The sequence below is a fragment of the Musca autumnalis genome, unplaced genomic scaffold (genome assembly GCF_047663935.1).
Source record: "Musca autumnalis isolate F117 unplaced genomic scaffold, ASM4766393v1 scaffold_3, whole genome shotgun sequence".
NCBI lineage: Eukaryota > Metazoa > Arthropoda > Insecta > Diptera > Muscidae > Musca > Musca autumnalis.
The window spans coordinates 66,153,213-66,177,495 of NW_027411866.1; the positions used below are offsets into that span (position 1 = coordinate 66,153,213).

Here is a 24,283-nt window from a genome sequence, read left to right on the forward strand (position 1 = left end):
AAAATTTAAAAAAATCTGTCTTGATTGATAGATTAGACAAGCTCGAGGTCTAATTTTTTGTAAATATTTATTTAATCATCAATAGTTCGCAATTGCATTGAATTGCTTCATCAGGATTATCTACAAAATACAGATGGATACACAATCATTTATTATTATCACCGAGTTATACATCATATTACAAACACAACTATTATTTAATGTATAATTGGAGTTGTGAGCTATTTTGACTTTGTTTTTGTTATAAATATGAATGTACAAACCGTTCTGATATACCAGGTACATATATCACAGATTTGTATATTTTCTTCTCATTAAATTCCACATGTAAATTTTTGTAGTAATAGTTGATTAGATTATTAATTATATTCCGTGGAAAATTGTTGTTGGATAAAATATTTTTAACCTTTATTTTATTTTGTGGATGAAACTCATCGTCACTTATAAACAGGCATCTATAAATGAGATTTTACGCCGTATTCATGATTATTCTTTTAGGATGCTTAGAGAAGAAGTTAATTAAACGCCCTGAGGCTGTAGGTTTTTGATACCAATCTGTCTTAAACCTATCATTATCTCTTATTACCATTATGTCTAGATAAGGAAGTCTGCCATTTTGTTCTCTTTCAAAAGTAATTTGTATGCCTTTATGATAACTATTTAGGGCTTTTAAAGTATCATCTATTGCACTTTCTTCAATAATCGCGAATAGGTCGTCCACATACTTAGATAAAAAAGATGGTTTCGAGGTTAAGTTATTCATGCATGCATCTAATAAGTTCTCCATCACAATATCTGCAACTACTGGAGAAGCTGGGGAACCCATTGGTAGACCTCGTTTTTGTTTATATATTTTATTCTCAAACTTGACATATCTGTTGCCTTCAATACAAAAACTTAAGATGTGCATAAAAGAGCTTTTTGTCATACTTGTGTGTTCCTTTAGTTCATCCCATCTACTTTCTATGATGTTTAGTGCCAAGTCAACAGGAACACTTGGAAAAAGTGAAATTACGTCAAATGATATGAGTTTTTCGTCCTTATTTATCGTCAAGTTCTTCACCTTATCTCTAAATTGCACAGCGTTTTTGATATTGTATTTTGAATTTTCAGTTAACTTTTTTATTATGTTAACGATGTATTTCGACATCTCACTAGATGGTGATTGGGTCTTAAAGGATATCCATCTTTATGTATTTATGGGAGACCATATATTCTTGGTGCATTCGCCACGTCTGCTTTCAATATTTTTTCTCAAATATTGTAATGTGTCCATTTTTGTAAAGCTCTTCAACTAAATTATTGTTTTTCTTTTGTAATGATGATGTTGGGTCCTTATTTAACCTTTTGTAGATCATCATATCTTCCACTATGTCCATCATTCTGTTTTTGTATTCAGTCTTGTCCAATGCGACAGTAACATTGCCCTTATCTGTATCTTTTTATGTATATAATAAGCTCACCAAACCATATGAAGATCGGTCGATTCAAAAATGCCATTTCGAGAAACACGCGTTTAAAGTTTCCGCGCTACATATAAATCACAATAAATTGGCAATTTTCACAATAAATTGGCAATTTTGCTCCGATCGACTTAAATTTTTTCCGACATACTCTACAATATCTTTACTTCAAAATTAGCCAATAAATTTTTTACGACTTTTTGAAACTGACAAGTAGGGGTACTCTACCATTTGCCCGATCATTTCTATAAAAATTGTATCCCTGCATGTCATTATGTATTATAATCCATATGAGTTTATAACAACAAGCAATAAAAAAAAGGATCCACGCCAAGTCTTACCACACAAGCTTACAGCAACAACTACTACAATACCTGAGTAGGCCAAGTTATTGATGCACAACATGAAACTGGTAAGCTTATTCTAAAAACCGGACGTAAAAAGCAACCATTATAATAATGCATAAATACGCTAACTACTACAGGGTCCATTGATGGTGGGAATATTATCTAAGAGCCTAGCACAACTCGCGACATCCATGTTATCAACGACCCATCAGCCATTACTGCTTCCACAGAGGGTTTATCACCATTGGTAAGCTTAAAGCTTTTAATTTTGCCTTCCTGCTTAAGCTTTTTACGCAAGAATACAAGTTTTGAGCTACCCGCATTTGAATGGTCGTTCAGATATGTTCTGCTGTAACCATTCCCCTCCATGACATCTGACAACAATATTGGATTACATCTATGGTACTTTGACATAAGCTGTTCACGAGTGTAAACCGAATTAGACTTAACCAGAACTGATTTCCCATTAAGGAAATAACAACAATGTTGGCTCAACTGCACTCCACAAATCGACGCAATTTTAAAAATGTGCACTCTTAGGTCCCTTATCCCATTAGGCAGACCATTTATCACAATGTTGGCTCGATTCAATCTTCGCTGTAGTATGTCAGATTGAATCTGCATTTCGCGCATCCCACTGGCATAATTCTCTTCAAGGTGCTTTACAACATCATAGTAATTCTTCACTTCAAGTTCCAGATTTTGAATCCGATCATTAAATGCACATCTAACCGTCTCTATTACTTTACAGTTTTTTGCCTCAAAAGCTTTTACTTGCACTTGTAGCTCAATTTTGATAATTTCTTGCTGCTGCTCAAGAGATGTTTTGAATTCAGAGCAACACCTGGCAATCTCCCTGGTTAAATCAGGGGCAATGTGACTGTTACCCATACTATCATTTCCAGATAGCGATCCACCGCCTGCACTTTTCGATCTAGAATTAAAACATTTACTATATATGTACAGGAAGTTTTTATTATAGAGGAAGGTATGTTGCTCCTTTGTTATCTTCAAACAGGAAGTTTGATAAAAGTCATCACAAACACAACATCCGATACTGTTACCGGTTACATTTCTGTTACAAACCGGGCACTTATAAATCTTCTTTGTCAGTGGCATAATTAAAGATTCAGCATATACAGCTCTGGAAAACAACTACCAATATGAGCACCAAAAAATAAGTACAGTGCGTTCATCAGTGCGTTATTAAAACAAAAATGTTTGCATTGCATTCTGTAACTACTTTAAAATTAATTATGCAATTTTCCCGCGAACAAGCTGTTTTTACATGCTTGAAGGCCAAAAAAGAGAATACACGTATCTCGCCGTTTTTCTCTATCTCATACACTTTCGCGGTTACAGGCCTCCAAAAGTTTAAGGCTTTGATGTAAAAAGGGATCAAATTTGATATTATCTCAGAGGCAAAGTTGTAGCTTTTCTCATAAAGAATATGATGCGACGGACTCCTCGTCGCATCACAATGTGCTCCAACTCAAAAAAAAAAAAAAAACACAAAACAAAAAAAAAAAGCATTTGTTACATTATTTTATAACCGAAAGTTGCTATGTTTAAAAATAGATTCATTAAAAATAAATTGACCTGACTCCATTTACACAGAAAAAGAGTTTTCTACAAAATTACTCCCCCCATACTCCCCGCCTTAAAAGATCCTAATCTTTTAACAGGTAGGGCAGGTCCGTCATTGAACATTTTCTTGCTTGCTATTTATCTGACTCCATTTACATAAAATAGTTTAGATGCAAAACTGAGCACTCTTCTGGTCTTAAAGTATTTTAATCTTTTTTTAATGTTTCGTTTTCAGCCAATAGTTGATTTAATTTAATTTCAAATGCGAGCGATTTCATTTTTAGTTTCCATAGTTTCTCCAACATTTCCCTGTTGAATCCCTATACTACCTGGAAACCTCACTTCATTCTTGACTATATTATACTCAGGAATAATCTTACGTTAAATTTTCCTAATCGACTTACTATGTACCTGATTGATAGATAACTTGGGAACCCATTTTCCATTGATTTCTTTATAATCGTTTTTAATGTTTACCCTCTTAGGTGGCAAAGTCAATATCTTCTGATTCTCTATTAAGTCAAAACAAGTACCTAAAAATGGGTATTTTCTGACAAGATAGCTTCTATTTTAGTTTATATCTTCCTGTAACTCTTCCAAAGTCAATCCTAGCTGGTGACTGACTTCATCTGTAAGAGTTGGAGAACAAATATTTTCATAGTTCTCCGGTGAACTTAAGCTGCGCACCTCAGCTCTGCAAATTGAAAGAGGACATTCAATGGGTAAATATCTGCCCATCCCGTCAAATGCTTTTTCAATTTCGTACACACTCCTAATGCGAATAAACTGTGGTGATATTATCCTGATTATCTAAAAAAGCCCTTCTTGCTTCCATGAAGGAATTTTCGATTTCTGATCAATTTTCTCTAGTCTCTAGTTGGCTACACCATTATTTTGAGCAATTTGCTCATTTGTTAATAGACACTATATACTCGCCCAACATACTCTGATGTTAGATGAATTGTTCAAAATTCATTTTTGCGAGCTATATTTTTGTCACTTTATTTTTTAAAAGTTAAAAACTTGACCTAACAGAATCTTTGCTTCGACTGTGCGATGTTGGATGAATCCAACGCAGTAAATTTCTACGTCACTACACTTAACACCAATAAACCACACGTTTTTTCAACGTAGTCTGGCTTAATCCCATTGTTGTTGTTTTATTATTTAAACCAACTAATTTATTAGTGGAGAAGGTTTGGCATTGTTCTCTAGGGCTTTTCCTTAGCGTTAAATTTTAATAAATTGCTATAAAATATAATATTTTTACACACAGGAACAAAGATTCTTTTCGCAATTATTTAAATGTATACTAATATTGCAGAAAAAGTTCGATAATGACCTGTTTTTTGGCAAAATATTTAACAAAAGTTGCAAAAACCGAATATTTTTGACGCATACAAACCAGGGTTAACAAACTTTTCTTTATTATTCTCGCTTATATACATATATATGTTATATAAATTTTTTACCCCCAGTTTTTGTAACTAATTTTTGTTCGTTCGTAACTAATTTTTGTTCGTTCGTAACTAATTTTTGTTCGTTCGTAACTAATTTTTGTTCGTTCGTAACTAATTTTTGTTCGTTCCATATATCGTTAAGAACTCCTCATTTAAAAATCAGCGATCTACTTTTGCGCTAAAGCGAGTAAATCGATCTACAAAATTTGACAATTCGTGTGAGAGGAATAATTTTTTTTTACAAAAACAGGGGGTTAATTGCCACAGGACTAACATGAAGTGTTATTATTGGTAAAATTGAAAACCGAATATTTTTGACACTCACTGTAATTTATTTTATGGTTGATCTAAAAAGGAACTGTATTTAATTTCAGTATAGCTACTCACTTGTTTCTATGGGCAAATCTTCATAATCATTTTATAGGAATTATAATGTAATACAGTGATGGAGTGATAAATCTCGCACCTATTGCTGATATCAAAGAATACTTTGTAGCTAATACCAATTTGCAAAAAATCAAAGGTGGTTGTTACAATGATAAATATACATAGGGAATTTTGGATAAACATTACTCGTTTATTATTTATCAAAGTATCAGTATTGCTGAAGGGATTGAACTCGCGTTCCTAGTTTCTAACGAGAACCCATCCACTCTAGGCTATAGCACCCTTGGTTGACGGGATGTTTAGTAACAGTTTGGTGGTAGAGTTGTATAGTTCATGAACGAACTAGTTCAATTGAACTATTCATTGCAAAGAGCATATGAACTAGATCAGTCGATATAGGTCATTATAGTTCAATAGTTCACTGAACTATAATCAGTCGGTGACCGTAGGATCAACGAACGATTCACAATCTAGTTCAACATGTTCACAAATACATAAAGTGACGGCGTCGTCTATGTTAAGGGATGCCTTCGCAATGTGATCAGTTTGTTTATTTATTTTTTGATTTTTATTATTGATTTTTAGGATAGAAAAAAGGGAAAACATAGAAAGAAACACACACGCACAAACCTTTTCGCAATGACAATTTCTACACACACACACACACACAACATAAGATTTTTTGCCAGCCATCTAAATGAAGGATGTTTTTTTCTAAAATTAATCAATCTTTCTTTAAAGTACAGTGCACATTGTCAGTTTTGCATGACGATTTTTTGCAATTATCGATAACTGTCCAACCGTCCAGCAACCACAAAATATGTTGTGGTTGCATGATGAATGACAAAAATGAACGGCCACACTAGCAAGCAACAACAAAGCTGTCATTCAAAACTGAATGCAATAAAACTATGTAAATGTAATATTTTTGTTATGGAGTAGTTAAATTATATTAGCCTTTTGTTTGTTTGTGTTTGGTGTATGTATGCGCTTTCATCAAACGACCGATTAAGAGCCGGTGAACGATTATTATCCGAATGATTGAACTGGACAGTGAACTATGAACTAGATTACTGACTTAGTTCAGTTTAAAGAGCTGAGCTATTGAACTAGATCTTTCAAATGAACTAGATTGTACAACTCTATTTGGTGGTAATCGTTTCGATAAAATACACAGCGGCTCCACACTGCCGAGATTACCAAGCACTAAGCTATTCTATATATTTTTAGAACACGCACTATTTCAATTTCACTGGGGTGGTATAGGAGCCACAAGAATGTACAGGAAATTTGAATATTGGTCCATAATTTGGTATACTCCCATATGATTTATATCTCCATTTATTTCGGCAGATGTTAACTCAGAGTTCAGAAAACCACCTTATAAAGAAATGAGATATAGGTCCACTTTTGACCACAGCCTCCATATCGGGTTACCGTCCATTTTTCGGTACTTTATAAGATTTAATCACATTTTTCTGCAGAATTAGCTGTAGTAACGTCTTTTTGTGGCTCAGTGGGATGTCTTAAACAAGAAAAATATTTATTAAAGTGTATACCCCAAAACCTTTTATTTTTCTTCCACGAGTTTTCAGTGCGGCTCCAAGTTACCATGATAAAACAAATCACTAATAACACAAAAAACATTATAAATCCAAATCCAGCATTACGCAATAATTTAATTTTTAGATCCGTTACAATTTTTTAAAATGTAATTTTCTGTGTCCAGTTGTTCTTTGTTACGTAGAGAGAGCTTTCACCAACTTGTTTCTGTACTTTGTAGTTTCCTAATGAATATTTTACAATTTAAATTTGTATATAAGGTAAGAAATTTTGATTTGAGGGTATAATGATATTTTCCCCAGGCCACGGGAAAAGTGGTGAGTGATTGCAACCCTGTTAGGATATCAAATCCAAATTCTTCAAAAAATGACACTAACTCCCCTTCTCAAGGATCAGTAAATATTATTGTTGCTATCCCATCCAACTACAAAGTACAGAAACAACTTGTTGAAAGCTCTCTGTACGTAACAAAGAACAACCGGACACAAAATATCACATTTTAAAAAATTGTAACGAATCCAATAATTTACTTAATGCGTAATTTGTTGCTTTTTATATGCGCAACACTATATATTAAATATTTTCATTTTGACCAAAATTATAACTAAAATATTAGGTAATATATAATAATAATTGTTCCACAAACATGGGACAAGGGAGACTTCTCTCATATCAATGAGTGCACCCCGATTCATATTAGCTCAATGATATGGGACCTACTGTTTATCGCCGAGTCCGAACGGCGTATCTTAAGACACCACTTGTAGAGAAGTTTTACATGGCTGAAATACTCAGGAAATGTCGCCAACATTACTGAGGGGTATTTTGTCACCGTTGAAAATTGTTTGATGTTGCTTGGCCGGGGAATCGAGCCCACGATCTTCAGCGTGCAAGGCGGGTGTACATACCACTGCACCACGGTGGCACCCAAAAACATAAGGTAACCCTTGAAAATTAGAGGAATTGTTTGTTATAAGTAGGAAAACGAAGCTTAGGAGATTTACTAAATCATTCAGCTTAAGTTAAGGCGTGAATAATAGTCCTTTGTCTCAGAAACTCGCTTATAAGACAACCATTTTTTCTCATTTTAAAATATTTTTCTTCTCCTAAAGTAGTCATGTTTGTAAGCCTTTTTCTCCACACCAACCGCAAAAAATAGCAACAATAAGTTCAATTTAAAAAAAAATGAAATGTTTAGAAACGATTTGCATCTCTAAAGTTTCAAAATGATGACATGAATTTCTTGATGTTCGTCGTTGCCCTTGTCATGTGGCCTTTAGGGCAATTTCGTGAAAATTCATCTTTGGTCCGATACAAAATACTATGGCAACTTTTATTAACATATTCCGATTGTGCTCAAACTTTGGCAATCTTAAAATCTAACAAAACTAAACACTTTAGGGTGCCGCATAAAAAATCAGACATCGATTTTTTAAAACCACCCTTGTGGACCGAACTTAATTTAATAACGGCAGCATCTCTCATAGATCAAAAACCAATAATTTTTCTCGTAGAAGATTTTAAATTTTTGCTATTAGAGGAAACATAATATACTCTTATAAGACAGCATTGGCCCTTCTCAAAAATGGCAGGTGTCTTCATTCATAGAAGTTCAGTGGGTTTATAAAGAAGACAAGCAAGTAGGTATAATTATTAAATATCCTTAGGATTTCGGATAAAAAATCACATGGTCCATTATTCAAATCCATTACGTCCTTTCATAGAGTCAAGAATTACTTTTTAGTAGTCCTACAGAAGTCTAGTAGTTCCAGCATATGTGGGATCTAAAACATTTATTCTAAAAACCATATACTTTTTGCCATAAAACTGTGGCAAAACCCTAGCCATACACGGACACTCACTGTAAATGTGAAATTATAATTCATTGTCGGAAAATCACATGTAGTGCTTGCAAAATATTTACAAAATCAATAGGACCAAACAATGTTTTCGACATGCATTTTGTGTTCAAAATTGAGTAGCGAGTAGTAGATAGCCTCGACTGGAAAGAAGTAAAATTTAGCCTCTGCATATCTGTTCAGCAACAGTATTGCTTATAAAAGCTTATCATTTAAGGATGTCATTTTTATATCTTAATCAATGCACCCCGCTTCATGTTAACTCAATGATATGAGACCTACTTCTCCGAACGGAGCACTATGTAGCGAGTTAATATTAACAGTGCACAGTGGTTCAAGATAGTTTTCCCCCTTGTCAAAACTCTGTAACTTTTGAATGGATAGATATATTTTTTTGTTCGGCAGATAAAATAATTTTGGATGCATCAAAAAGTAGTTAGGACGACTTTAAGGTCAAAGATAAAATTTACAGTTTTTTCCATATTTTGCATAAAAATTTGAGGGGTTTTGAGTTGTTCATATGTTCTAATCTATTAAATAAAATATTTTTTATAGCGGTTCTTTAAATAAAGGACGAAAAAGACATTGAAGGAAGCGAGTTAGAAGGTCGAAAAGCTCTACAAAAATAATCCTCATTCGATTTGACTGAAAATATGTCATCTCATAAAAAAGCTAAAATAACAGTTAACAAAGATATAACGCTAACTTCAGATGCCTTATAGGGTCTTCAGCGGAAACTTCATAACGCCATAACTCGGAAGTTCGACTCACGGCAGATCTGTCCTTCGGAATTCTTAATATACTCACCAAGGGCTTTCATCCCCAAAAGGAGTTATCTCTACCCCAAAATTTCAGTTCCCAGTGTAATTTGCACAAAGTTCATACACTTTTTATGCGCATCCCCTACCTCGATCTAAACCTATTTCGATAAAATCCATCAAGAACCGTGGATTTAGCATCACACACTATTTTTGGGATAAATCGAATATAGCTCTCATGCCACTAACGTTTTTAAACCGCTGTTTTCGCAAAAACGCGGGTCATGTGTCTCATTGAAAAGAAAACGTTCCTCAGAAAACTCGGTTAAATCCGCGATATTTTCAAAAACATATTTCGCACATTTTTCTGTTTTTGCAGAACCGCCGCTATAGTGGAGGGATTTTGATTTATTTGATCCGTGCCGTCAAAAAAAAAAACTTAAATATGTTGGAGTCCCAGCACACTCAATGGGATATTGTAAATACTGTGCCCAAAAAAATAGAATTATTGGAAAAAAATATCACACTAAATTCTGGCCTTTGGCAGTAAATAACTTTGATGCTGTCTGGGCTACATAGTCAGTATTCATATCAAATTATGCGTAATCGCGAGTACTTCAATACTATTATTGGTTCTTTGAAATACCCGAATGCGCGTCGCATTTAGGTCAGAAAAACAATAAACACCTAAAATCTGGCGTCAAAATGTCAGCATCCATAAAAGGTGGATGTAGTGGAGATTTTCAAAAATGATACAATAAAAGTGTAATGTTCATTTCGTATTCTTCTACTTTTACTTTGGCAGATATCCGTAACTTAAACGGTTTGACCGGCAATCGTTTGCTTCAACGCGTTTTTACCTATTTTTATTAATTACGCGGTCATAACTTCTGCGCAAATTTACTTTTTTAGCAACATTTTTGAGCTTTGAACAAAAACACGTTGTTTGGTCAAACTGTAGTCATATTATATCGTATACTGCAATATTTCGCGTTTTATAATAGTCTAAACCTTGGCTTCATCAATATTAATTTTTTTTTTTACTTTTCGTCATATGTATATGGGCTGAAAGGGGACACTTGCAATAATTAAAAAAAGTATTAAACGTACGCAACGGTCTGAAAGAGAACACTTTCAATAATCATTCTACGAAAACGAAACTTTGTTCCATGTTGTTCCCCAAAAGTTCTTGTCAACATAATTTAGAACTTTACTAAAATTTAGTATCTGAGGAAAAATAAAAAAGCTGACATCGTGTATGAACAATGAACAAATATAAAAAAAATATCATCTTTAGGAGCACGCCCCACCGACACCTTCCAATATTTTGCCTTAATTTTTTGGTTTCCTTACTTTCAATATGGTTACTGTCGAACCCCGCATAGAAATTAACCCCCTGTTTTTTTGTAAAAATGTGTATCCTTAGCGTAAATGTAGAGCGCTGCTTTTTAAATGAGGAATTCTTAACTATATATGGAACTCTTCTAATAATCCAGTTCCAGGAACGTGGCTGCTTCGATGGAATGTAACCACAGATCCACTAGAGTAAGTTGAGTAGGTTTGGCGGGGCAGTCAAAAAGGTGCCGCGTGTTGTGCGCTCTCCATTTATTCCAAGCTGTTTTGTCCTTGCTTCATATGTTAAAGGCGTTTTTATATATTTTTATATATTGCCGCTAGTTAAGATTTCGCCATGTTCTCCAACAGCACTCCATTAAAAAACCGTATTCTCATAAATTACCGCAAAAATGTTCGCAAATGATTTTATAACAAAGTTTTGGAAATGTTAACAAGTTTTTCTGTTTTTGAAAAAATTGATGCCGATGCGCTTGTAGGGTTGTACAAACTGACTTATGTAACAACTGTTACCTAACAACTGCTAATAAAATGTAACGAACGGAGTGCCTTTTTCATGACTCCTTTCGAACTGCATCCGGATGGTAATAAAATGTGAGAAATGGATGTCAATCATTGGATTGTATCCGAAAATGTAAGGAATTGTAGTGTATTTTCACCAATCCGATTGAACTGCATCCCGATGCAGTTAAAATGTGAGAAATAGATGTTGATCGTTGGATCGCATCCGAATGCGCATAAAATGTGGGGAATGGAGTGCCTTTTTTACGACTCCATTAGAACTGCATCAAAACGTACCGTGAAAGAACTAGTCTACATTGCACCACTTCCAATTGATTTTGCTGGCTATTTTGCTATTTTGGCCTACAATCTCGAGGCTTGAAAAAGTGGGAAGGTCGGCCCACGTTTTGATACAACCTCACAGAAATTTCCCATAAGATTTCAGGTATTTCTAAGGTTCTAGCTACCTTATCCAACTAAAATAATATTTGGTATTTTGTCTTCTCCAGGGGTGCAAAATGTGTATTTGTTTACTTTAATTAATATACATTATCTGTACTTATTACACTTTTATCGTTTAATAATATTATATTTAATTTTACAGGAAAAAGATAATCCTGTTTCTTATATACTGTCGGAAAAACCAACACTTCATGAAATCCTGCTACATGAAAAGCACGACTTCGAAGCGAAGGTGATGAGAGCTGCAAAAAGAAAGAAGTGGTTAAAAGGTAAGTGGTGAAATATATGTCTATACAGCCCTATTCTAAATGGGAATTTTTTTGCTTCGCCCACACTTTTGTATTCTGAATACAATTTTTCCCATATCCTCTCGTTCTAAATGAAGTTCGAATTGATCCATAAAATATCGAAAAAAACACTTCATCATTCCAAATAAATTTCAATTTTTTCCTATTTCCAATATCAAATTCAAATGTTACTACTTTTATTCATTTTCTTAAAATAAACTTCAAGTTTTTATTAGATGATAGTCCATATTTACATTAGGCAACTTCCTTATGCCTAAATTGCCTAAATAAATATGGACATAAACTTTGTATTGAAAATCTCTTAGAGTTCTCATATAACGATTCAGCCGAATCGTTTTACAATGAAATAATATGGTAACATGGAGCGCTTTCGCCACGTTTTTGTTCAAAAATGTCTCATATCGACACCGTTAAAGTTTTTTTCAAATATTATTTTTGATAAAAATATTAGTATATCTTGGCTATAGGTTTTGATATATTATACATGGTTATAATTATGATTTTAAAATATTATTTTTGAAAATTTACAAAATATCTAAAAAGCGAAGCCTCCCCTTACATGCATGGGGAATATTACTAGAGTCAAATTTTAACCGGTTGATCCGTTCCAGAGTTAGCTTGCGCGTCAGCTAGCCAGACAGACACACTAACGGCAAAATCGACTCCAAATTGTCTGAAACATATTTCGTACCAACATACTTGGGGTCTAAAACCATTATTTCGACGAGACATATTTTTTTGGTCGTATCAATATATATCAGGAAAAATGTCTAAAATTGTCTTTTCCATTTCAAATAAATCAAAAAAAAATTAATACTACATCTAGATTTTTGGTACATAGATTATGAAAAAATCGTCATACCAAATCTGTTTTCGTTACCAACTTTGATCGTTGCGTGCAAAAGATATGACCGTTTTAATTATGCTAATTAAAAAAAATTCTACAAAATCGCGGCTTAATATAGTAAGCTGATATATCCTATTATCGTTAACCGAATTCGCACTCTTTGCGATGATGCAAAAAAAAAGTCAAAAAGTTTCAATGGATTCGCGAAAAATTAAATTTGTTAAATAATTTCACAAACATATTTTTGAAACAATAGCGCTTATAGTTACAAAAATATATATAAAAGAAATATAGCAGCATCCAGACATTGTGAAGTTTGGAGCTATAGTACTCATGTTATTTGCAAAAATACAAAGAAAATATGACGAAAAAAAATAAAAATCATGTTTTTCTAATTTTATGTTTTATGGTTTTATAGGGAAGGTTGAAGAAAAAATGTTTGAGTTCTTCGTCATTTTCGTCCAAATTTCACGTAATAATGAAGATATTCCGTTGCAAAAAATTGTTCGCTTATAGTTTTCCTATTGGCGAATATTTTTAGAACCTTATCTAATAATTCATATCCGCCCATCTAGTAGACGGATTTGGCTTATTAGATTCAGAACGTAAAAAAACTAAGTTTACGCGGGTTTCACCGACAATTTAATGGCAGTTGCAAATGTTCCTTGCTTAGGCTTTCGCAAGTGCCAGACGTGCATACTAACTCTCGCTCTCTTGAAATTGAAAAAAGTTAACATTCCCAAACGCAATCATATCTCCTGTTTGGATGATGAAGTGCAAATGCCTTCATCAAAACAACGTAAAACTGGGTCCAGAAGTAATTTCTGGACCCCATTACAAATGTTAGACAATGACGAGGATGATAATTCTACAACTGTTATGGACAGTGAACAGCAAAATAGCGGCCAAAATAATAAAATTTCACCGATTAAAGTGTTGACTAAAAATAGTGATGTTATCATACAAACACTTAATGATAAAAACATTGATGACTTTTTAGTTAAAAAAATATCAATTGGCATGAAAATCATGTGTAATTCAATCGAATCTTACAATAAGATTATTGTAGCTTTGCAAGAAAAAAACTATAAATATTTCACTCATGATCACAAAAACAATAAACCTTTCAAAGTTGTCATACACAAACTTGATAACAAAACAAGCACCGAGGTTAAAAACGAGTTAATCTCACTCGGTTTAAAGTGCATTGACGTTAAAGAAGTTACACGTAAATTCGGAGAATATGTTGATACTCTATACATTGTTCACCTTGAAAGGGGCTCTGTAAAACTCCAAGATTTGAGAAAGAATGTTCGATCTCTCTTTAAAGTTATTATCTCGTGGGACTACCAAAGGAGAATAAAAAACAAACCAGTTCAATGTGGAAAGTGTCAAATGTTCGGTCATGGAGAGAAAGGTTGTCATGTTGGTATACGTTGTGCAAACTGTGCTGATAAACACCTCACTGCTGAGTGTACAAACAACAATAAAATCCTATTTGCTAATTGTGGCAAAAATCACAAATCTACTGATTTGACATGTCCAAACAGAGAGTCATACCTACAAATTAGAGAGAAACTTGCAAATAAAACTCACCACAGCAAGAGAAAGAGTGCTGAATTCACCACTACCTCTCAAAATTTCCCTAACTTGAGAAAGTCTGCCGAGGTTCCCGTTATTGTAAACAATAATTGGAGAAATAACAACAACAACAATGCTGCTACCAATCTCTTTAGTGAGCAAGAACTTTTACATCTAACAACAGAGATGATCTCAAAACTCAGTACCTGTACAACGAGAGAGCAACAATTTAATGTTGTTGCCGAATTAGCATTTAAATTTGATTACAACAATAAATAATGATTTCTTCAAACTTAAAAATAATATTTTGGAACTCCCGTAGTATCCGCAACAAGATTATTGAATTTACTAATTTTCTTATATCCAACCATGTTGATATTTGTTGCTTATCTGAAACTTGGCTTAATGATCAAGATACATTTAATATACCTAATTATAAATGTGTAAGAAAAGATAGATATCAGCAAAACGGTGGTGGTGTTGCAATACTTGTTAAAAGTAACATTTATTTTAAACATGTTCCATGTATTTCAACACAATTGATTGAAAACGTGGGGATTGAGATAAAATTGAATAATACTAATTCTGTCAAACTATACAGTATTTATTTCCCTGGAGGACTGAACAATAGCACAACTCGTAGTGCATATAAAGCTAATTTACGAAAAATTGTTAATACACGCTCAAATTACATTTTTTGTGGTGATCTAAACGCTAGACACCGTAATTGGAATTGTTTAAGAGCTAACGTCTGGGGCAATATCCTGAATGATTTAACTCCTCTGTATCCATTTACAATAACATATCCTGGAAGTCCTAGCTATATACCTGCCTCTTCTGGATGTAATCCATCGACTCTAGATTTAATTCTAACTAATATTCCACAATTAATATCCAACCCTCACACAATTAATGACCTTTCTTCAGATCACCTGCCAATCCATTTTGATCTCTCTGCTACTCATCAACCGTCCAATTTGTTTAAGTTTAATTTTTCTCGCGCCAATTGGGTGTTATTCAAAGAAATTATTGATTCTAAATTTCAAAACACTAATTTTAATGTTGATATATGTGCTGATATTGATGATCATGTCAATTACTTTACATGTGCTCTACTTGAAGGTGTCAGACGTTCTGTACCTTTATATTTACCTCAAGCGAAGTACTGCAAACTCCCAAATTACATAATAAATCTGATCAAACTTAAGAATAAATTTCGAAGAGATTGGATTCGGTACCGTCAATTATCGGATTATAATTATATGACAAGATATTCTCTTATTATCCGCAATGAAATTCATTCTTTCAGAAATCTAGAATGGAATGTATCTAGATTGTTAAAGAATAAAACTCAATGTTGTCATAGTTTGATATTTGAAGATAAAACGTTGGTAGCAGATGATGACAAAGCAAATGCTTTTGCAAAAACATTTAGTGCAAATCATAGAATTTGTGATAATATTGGAATTCCAGAACATATTCAAAATGTAAATGAGACTATAGTGAACTTTGAGAGTTTGGATATTGTTACACCCAACTCTGAACTAATTACAGTTGATGATCTTGAAGGTATTATAAGTACCCTAGGCAAAAGAAAAGCTTGTGGTCTAGATGAAATTAATAACGAAATCATAAAGCATATAACTGTATATGCTAAACGTTACTTAACAAAGCTACTTAATTTTTGTCTTAAATTTCAATATTTTCCAAGCTCATGGAAAACAGCAAAAATTATCCCGATTGCCAAACCTGGTAAACCAAAAAATAAACCTGAAAATTATAGGCCAATAAGTTTACTCAGCACTCTTGGCAAAATATTTGAGAAGATTATCAAGCAAAAGATATCAAAGTTATAAACGATAAGCAAATCATACCAAATGAGCAATTTGGATTTAAAAACTCTCATTCTACTATACATCAAGTTAAACGTATATGTACTGACATTAAAAATGGTTTAAGTGCTGGAATGTCCACAGCTTTAGTTTTATTTGATATTGAGAAAGCTTTCGACAGTGTTTGGCATCGAGGCTTAGTCTTCAAAATGCTCCACTTTCAGTTTCCTCTATACCTAGTAAACATGATTAAAAACTTTTTAACTGATAGGCATTTTAGTGTTTCTGTCAATAATTCCTTTTCTGATTTAAAGTGCATCACAGCAGGAGTTCCTCAGGGGTCTGTGTTAGGTCCTATTTTGTACAACATATACTGCTCTGATATGCCTCTTCTATCCCCTTGTAAATTAGCATCTTATGCTGATGATGTTGGAATTTTTTACACAGATGTCCTAAGTCAAAATATCTTAACAAATATGCAACGTGCTATCGATTTAATTGCTGATTATTACAATAAATGGAGAATAAAAGTAAATTCTTCCAAAACACAAGCAATATATTTCAGTAGAAAAAGAAAAGCTTGCTTTTTACCAATACATAATCTGGTCATAACAGGCAACAGTATATCATGGTTGGATAATGTAAAATATTTAGGAATTTTTCTTGATAAAAAATTAACTTTTAATTGTCATGTTACCCATATTATAGATAAAGTTAATATGTACAAAAAAATTCTCTATCCTTTAATGAATAGAAATTCACTGCCCAGCAACTCAAATAAAATAATAATTGTGAAGGTGATCTTCCAAGCAATTATTTTATATGGTTGTCCTGTGTGGGGAAATTGTGCTAGTCGCACATTAAGCGCTTACAAATTGCACAAAATAAAGTCATTAAAATGGCCCTAAAATTACCTTGGGATTTCCCAACTGATTGGTTACATATCATGAGCAACGTACGCACTGTTCATGAATGTATTGATCAAAATATAAGCAGATTTCGTGAAAAATGCTTGCTTTCTGATAATCCATTAATATCAAATATTTATGCAGAATGATTTATAAATAATTTTATATTATTATTTTTCTTTTTTTTTTGTCTTTAGTGTAGAAGGTTTTTGCTAATAGTTTTCCTTCATGCAAATTAACTTTATCTATGATTAATATTTTTTCAATATATGAATGTATATAATGCTTTAGATATAAGGCGAAGCCACATCTGTGCAATGTATTATAGAATATAAGACAAATAATGTAACTAACTATTTAATAAAGAATGAATGATAATATAGAATAATTGCAAATGTTGAATCAAAAAACAGTTTTTTTATAAAAATTTACGCTACACGCCCGAGTTTAAGATAAAAAATGCGTAATCGCGAGTACTACAATCTCGTAATCAGTTTTTAAACGTGTACAGTTGCGCGTCCCGATTAGAGCAAAAATTCAAAAAACCAAATTTTTCAGTCTTCAAAATGTCAGCATCCGTTTGAGATTGATGCAGTGGTTAAATTAAAAAATCATAAATTAGAAACTTCATCTCTGAAGTGTATTCTTTAACTTCTTCTTTGAACATTACATTGCTCTACATTGTATGTAAGGCCACTAATTAAAAATTGACTTAAAAAAATTCGTTTCCTTCAACGATTTTTTCCTATTTTTTCACCACAGCTTCCGTTCAAATTATAATTTTAAGAAATCCATCGGTGTATTGTGCTAAAACAGTTTACTTTCCCTAAATGCGTTCAAAAGTTATGGTATATTACAACAATTCGCGAGTTACAATACCCCATACCTCAATTTCAACATAAGTAAATTTTCTACAAAAAGGCCGATATATGGTAAAAACCAAATTTCTTTTGCAATTCCATTTCAAAAAAGGTAAAAAATGTTGTTGCGATTTTTGGAATAGAGTCTAAGGAAAAAAAGTTGTATTCAAATCTGTACGTATTCCATATCTATTCGTAGACATTTAAATATTTACTAAGTTTATTTTTATTTTTGCGGAATATCAGCAAATAATAAAAAGATCTTGAAGTAAATCCAAATTATCCTGCCCAGAGTACGCACAAACCTTAAAAAATAAACTAAAAGTATCTACAGAGTCTGGACAATACGTAGAAAATTATGAAACCAAATTTATAGAGGTTTGGTAAATAAATTGCTAATTAAAGCAACAACAAAAGGCAAAAACTTATAGTTGGAATATTGTTACGAGGGCAGTTCGGAAACTTCTTAGCCTAGCACAAAAAGCGCGGTATAAACAGAAAAAAGTTAAGTGTTTTGGAAACTTTCTTGTCTGTTATGATCACATGTTAAATTTTGTTTCAATCTGGCAGCTCCTTCATATAGAAACAGGTGTTCAAAAAAGACGCATCCGCAATTTTTTTACAATGGAAAAATTAGAAGTGCGTGCTGTCATTAAATATTTACATAAAAAAGGTTTATCGGGACAAGAAATTCATAATGATATGGTGAATGTGTTAGGTGAAAGTGCTCCTTCATATGCAACAGTAAAAAATTGGGTTGCTGAATTTAAAGTGGTTGTACAAGCATTGAAGTTGAACCACGTAGTGTGCGTCCAAAACCAGCAACAACAACAGAAGTTGTAGCCAAAGTGCATGATATGGTATTAAATGCTCGACGAATAAAAGTGCTAATATCATCGGCATCTCAAATGATCGAGTCCATTTAATTTTGCATGAAGAACTACAGATGAAAAGGCTTTCTGCAAGATGGGTGCCGCATTTGTTAACAGTCGATCAAAAACGCATAAGAATGAACATTTCTCAAGCTTGTTTGGATCATTTTAAGCGAAATAAAATGGATTTTAAGCGTCGTTTCATAACTGTTGATGAGACATGGATCCACCACTATACTCCAGAGACAAAAGAACAATCCAAACAATAGACTGAAGCTGGAGGAAGTGCCCCAAAGAAGGCAAAAACAATTCAATCGGCTGGTAAGGTTATGGCAACGGTTTTTTGGGACTTCAACGGTATTTTATTGATTGACTATCTGCAAAAGTGTAAAACAATAAATTCAGAGTACTATTGCAACCTTTTGGATCAATTAAATGTACAAATTCGAGAAAAACGTCCTGGCTTACAATACAAAAAATAATTTTTCATCAAGACAACGCACCAGCGCACAAGAGTGTTTTAACAATGGCTAAAATCAATGAATTAAAGTACGAGTTGCTTGACCACCCACCTTATTCTCCTGATTTAGCTCCCAGTGACTTTTACTTTTTCCCAAATCTAAAAAAATTCCTTGCTGGCTAGCGTTTTACCTCAAATGAAGATGCAATTACACTTGTAAACCACTATTTTGAAGACCTTGAGGAAAACATTTTCAATCAATGGATAGAATTGCTAGAAAAGCGTTGGACTAAGTGTATTGAAGTTTCAGGAGATTATATTGAAAAATAAAAATATTTTTGAAAAACTAACTATTCTCTTTCATTGATAGGGTAAGAAGTTTCCGAACCGCCCTCGTACGAATACATTTCTTGGTTTGATTAGAAAAATTAGAAAAGAAAATTTGGGAGTCCTCCAACTATTTCGCTAAAATCCCATACAATAATTAATATACTCTGCTAAAACTTCATCAAGAAACAAGGTTTACAATCACGAAAGCTTAGTTGCTTACTGTGATAACTTATTCAAAAAACATGAAAATTTAATTTAATTGTTATTCGCGAAGTAGTTAAAATAAATTGATGCGCATCCGATTTTGGATACAACAAATTAATCTCTTTCAATATCTATGCATATTTCGATGTTTCATTCAGCGGCCAAAGTGTGCCGACAGTTGCATCCCACACTGCAAAAACATTAAAGTGGGTAAAAGTCGCACAATAGGCCTACGATTTTGACCGTCAAAAACACGTCAATATACACCTATTTCAAATAGATTCTTCAACAAACGCGTATGTGCCTCCACATACACTTTTTTGGTAAAAGATCCATAGAAAAATTATACACTAATATCATGTTAATTCTTTCTTTGGGCATAGGTCCATGAAATGTAAGGTTAAGTCAGAAATGGGAAAGGAAAGTAAAACACTTGTTGGCTTCAATCCCATTTTTCTACATTGACGCCAACACAACTTCCACGTAAATTATTTTTAATGGTCGATATTATGAGACCCCCCTAAAACACTTCATTATAAAGAAATTCAGTCATATTGTATATAATATGTCAACATGGATTCATCGATTGTAAAGCTTTTTTATTTGATTGTTGTCTTATTAGGACGAAGGTCATTTATTTGTGAGAGAATTGATTGAGCTATCATGACCTAAGGAGTTTTGTATTGAAAAAGTGATATCTAGCGAAGTCCACACACATCCAATCGGTATGCTACGATCGTTTCGCTGGTGGTTTAATTCAGCTCATCAGGCATATTACAGTGCCCGGCATAATTATTTTGACATGTTTGAAAAAATTATGTGTTTGGTTTTTTACCGTATTAGTCTTTTACAAAAATATGAAAAAATATTCTTTCTAATCCTGTACTAGAGTACTTAAAATTAGTAATAAATTTAATCAATTCAAATATACCCTTGCACTTTTGTAATGGAAATAAAGCAGAGGCACGCGCAAATTGGAACTTTGTTAAAAACAAAAAAAAAATTCGACGAATTCTTAGTTGATACGTGCTGACATGTTGCAGAATATTTTGATTTTGGTGTTTCTTTGGAAAAGACGAAAAGTGAGTGTGCTTCTCATTCATATGGGAATACTAGACACTTAAAGAGTTCGGTTTTTCGCTAAAAAGGCATCATTTCAAAAACTGAGAAGCCAATTGATAATTCCCTTTGCCGGGATGAAATCATGATATTGGTAGCGAGCAGTAAAATTTTTCAACACTGTCAGTTCGTTTTGAAAAACATTACTCTCTGTAATAGAGGGTAATAAATGAAGTTGAGCCAATTGGTGAATACTCCACTCAAGCAATCAAAATGGAAATAAAATTTCACTGCGTGGCATAAGTATTTTGACAAAATTGTTCTATTGATTTTTAGACCTCAGCAATTAAAAATTCCTTATTTATATTTTTGGTTACTATTAGTTACGGTAAAAATAATATATTTCACACACACCCGTACCATTATGGACCCATTTACTGATCTATATTAGGTTGTCCAAAAAACCGGTTTTTCTAAACAAAACGGTTTTCGGTTAACCGAAATATTCAACTTTTTCAAAAACCGGTTTTCGGCTTTCAAAATTTTTCAAAACCGGTTAACTGGTTTTGTAAAACAGGTACAAAATTGCTCATAATTGATAAATATTTGATTCAAAATGTGCGCAAAGGGGTAAATTTAGTATAACGACTTCGTTATTATATAATTATCTCATAATATCGCTGTTATTTGACATTCAACATCGAAGTGGGGACAGCGAAATTAAGACTGAAATTGTACTCTAAGAAAAGTAAAAACCCTTACATACATAAAATTGTGTACCAAAAGAATTAAGTATACATTTTATTAAGTCTGTATTCTCCCTCATGCGTTGAGAACCTCAAATTATCGTGCCGGAATCAAACATGCATTTTTTACCGTTACTCTTTACAACCTTAAATTCGACAAGTTCTTAGTTTACTTTACTAATTCATGAGTAACGTCATTCAAACTACCTTGTGATATTACGTATACGCAGTAGATTCATAGATCGTTCAGTTGAACTAGATTGGCACAACTATACATTTTACACAAAATATTTTTCAAATTTAAAGGTATCTGACATTTACAACATGGCCCGTTTCTTTTATTAGTTAAGTTTAGTTTACTTTCAAGAATACAATTCTAAATTTATATTAATAATACAGTATTTCCCGGATATAAGCACTGTGGAAAATGCAAGCAAAGCAGTACATATATGCGGGGGATTTATATATCAAAATCCCGTTTATAAGCACAATCAGTACCTATATACAAATCCCGCATCGGTGCATATATTAATCAAACAAAAAAGCCATTTCATTTATAAGAAAACATCCCACTTCTTTGTGTAGTATTAGGCTCGGAAGTTACGAATATTTAAAGAGAGAAGAATCTTAATTATTTTTATTCCTAATGGTTCGGCCGGGCCAAACCCTGAAATATTCTGACCTAATATAGAATAGTTAGTTTTCATGCTGTTACGAAAGTACCAATGTTCACAATTTTAGGCAAAGAAGTCTTTTGACCACTGAGAACCTCAAAATACCTAAAATCAGACGGTACCGATATATGACGGCTATACCAATACTTGGAAACATAAATGCAAAATTATAGCTAATTCGGTCTGAAAATGTAGATGAAACCCTCAAAATTCAGGTATTTTCGGTACTGTTATATGGGGGCTATACCAAAACTCGAACGGCAAACAAAAGACTCATCTTTCCAAAATTTCAGCATTCTATGTCTTTTTTTGTGGACGTAAGAGTGATTACCATAGACGGAGGAACGGAAATGCATAGATCGAATCCGAATTTTACCCTGATAAAGAATATTTATACTTTATAGTGTTGCAAATGATTACTTCAATGATTTACAAACGGAAAAACAAAGTTAAAACACACTTCATACTATGGTGGAGGATATAAAAAGCCCATTATTTTTGCCTGTGCATTGTCTAAAATAGAACTGCTCTATATATTCTACTTCATGAAGAAATTTATTGGCTTGACAGCCTTACGAATAATACTTATTACATTTATATTTTCATATAATTCATTATTCTCCGACATAACTTCTCTGACTTCCCCTGTATCTCCATAACATTGTAGGTTGTTACTGCTTGTCAAAAATCACATCGTATGTAAATGCAAAAACATGCCTTTTTAACTGAGTAAACAATATTCATTGATTCTCTAAATTAGTCAAAGAATGTTTGCCTTTTTACCACCGCCATAACCAGTCCGTAGATCGAGTAAATGGCTTATTTATTTTTATTGCAATTAGCTCAGCTTTCTCTAAAAGCATATTGCCTGAAAGAACAGCTCTAAACGCACGCATTTCGAAGACTGCCTGCTCATTTTGCGTTTTATATTAAGATTTCTTCACGGGTCTTTCTCCACTTTACTGCCTTTTTCACGTATATGTTTGCCATATTTAACGCCTATGCAAAATTTTACTATCATCCAAATTGTTTTGAGCCGGTGCATACAAACGAATTTGTTTAAGCGAAAATGAAAGAATGATGACCAAATTTCAAGTCCTTATAAGAGGGGAATGCATATAAGCGAGATGCATATATCGAAATAATGCCAATGTATTTTGAACCAAAAATAACATTTGCACAAATTTCAGTGCTATTAACGGGGGAATGCTTATATCGGGGGTGCATATAAGATGGAAACACTGTATTACTATTTTTTTAAAACCGGTTAACCGACACAAATTACCGGTTTTTTCGGTTAACCGAAAATGACGATTTTGGCAAAAACCGGTTTCGGTTTTGTAACTCAAAATCGGTTAACCGGTTTCGGTTTTGGGAACCCTAATCTATATTTCAAGGATATGGGGATAATCACGAGATTTAATATTAAACAATATTTTCGATGGCTTTTTCCCATTATCTCGGAATATTTTGCGGATTTTGACTTTATTATTAGAGTAAGCATTTTTTTCTCTTAAAAATGTGATATTTGAAGGAAATATCTTTAAGTTTGAACCGAAATACGCTCCAAACGTGCTCCACAAAATCCAGCCTAACCATAGTAGCAGTGTTCTGCCAATGAATACATAACACTTCGATCAGTTTACTACCATGTTGTTATGAAAGATCGTTCAAAATGCCAAAATATTAAATATCACAGTATTTTAAACGGTGGATCAGACTATTCTGATGCCTGTCGGCATTTGGGCACGGAAATAGCATCACAAGTACATTAATTTCACAAAGATACCCAACTTTTTGTGGTTTTTTGACTCAACCTCACAGGAAAGGGTATTTTAAGATGAATTATGTTCAAATAGATT

General features: G+C 33.1%; 1 protein-coding gene across 3 annotated transcripts in view; it reads left to right on the plus strand.

Moving 5' to 3' along the window:
• Rbcn-3A (rabconnectin-3 alpha) overlaps nt 1-24,283 on the plus strand; it is a 696,059-nt gene that overhangs the window by 382,210 nt on the left and 289,566 nt on the right. For all 3 annotated transcript variants that reach the window (XM_073979377.1, XM_073979376.1, XM_073979378.1), the window contains one exon: nt 11,883-12,009. In XM_073979377.1, the coding sequence (XP_073835478.1) occupies nt 11,883-12,009 (127 nt within the window). The remainder of the gene's footprint in view (nt 1-11,882; nt 12,010-24,283) is intronic.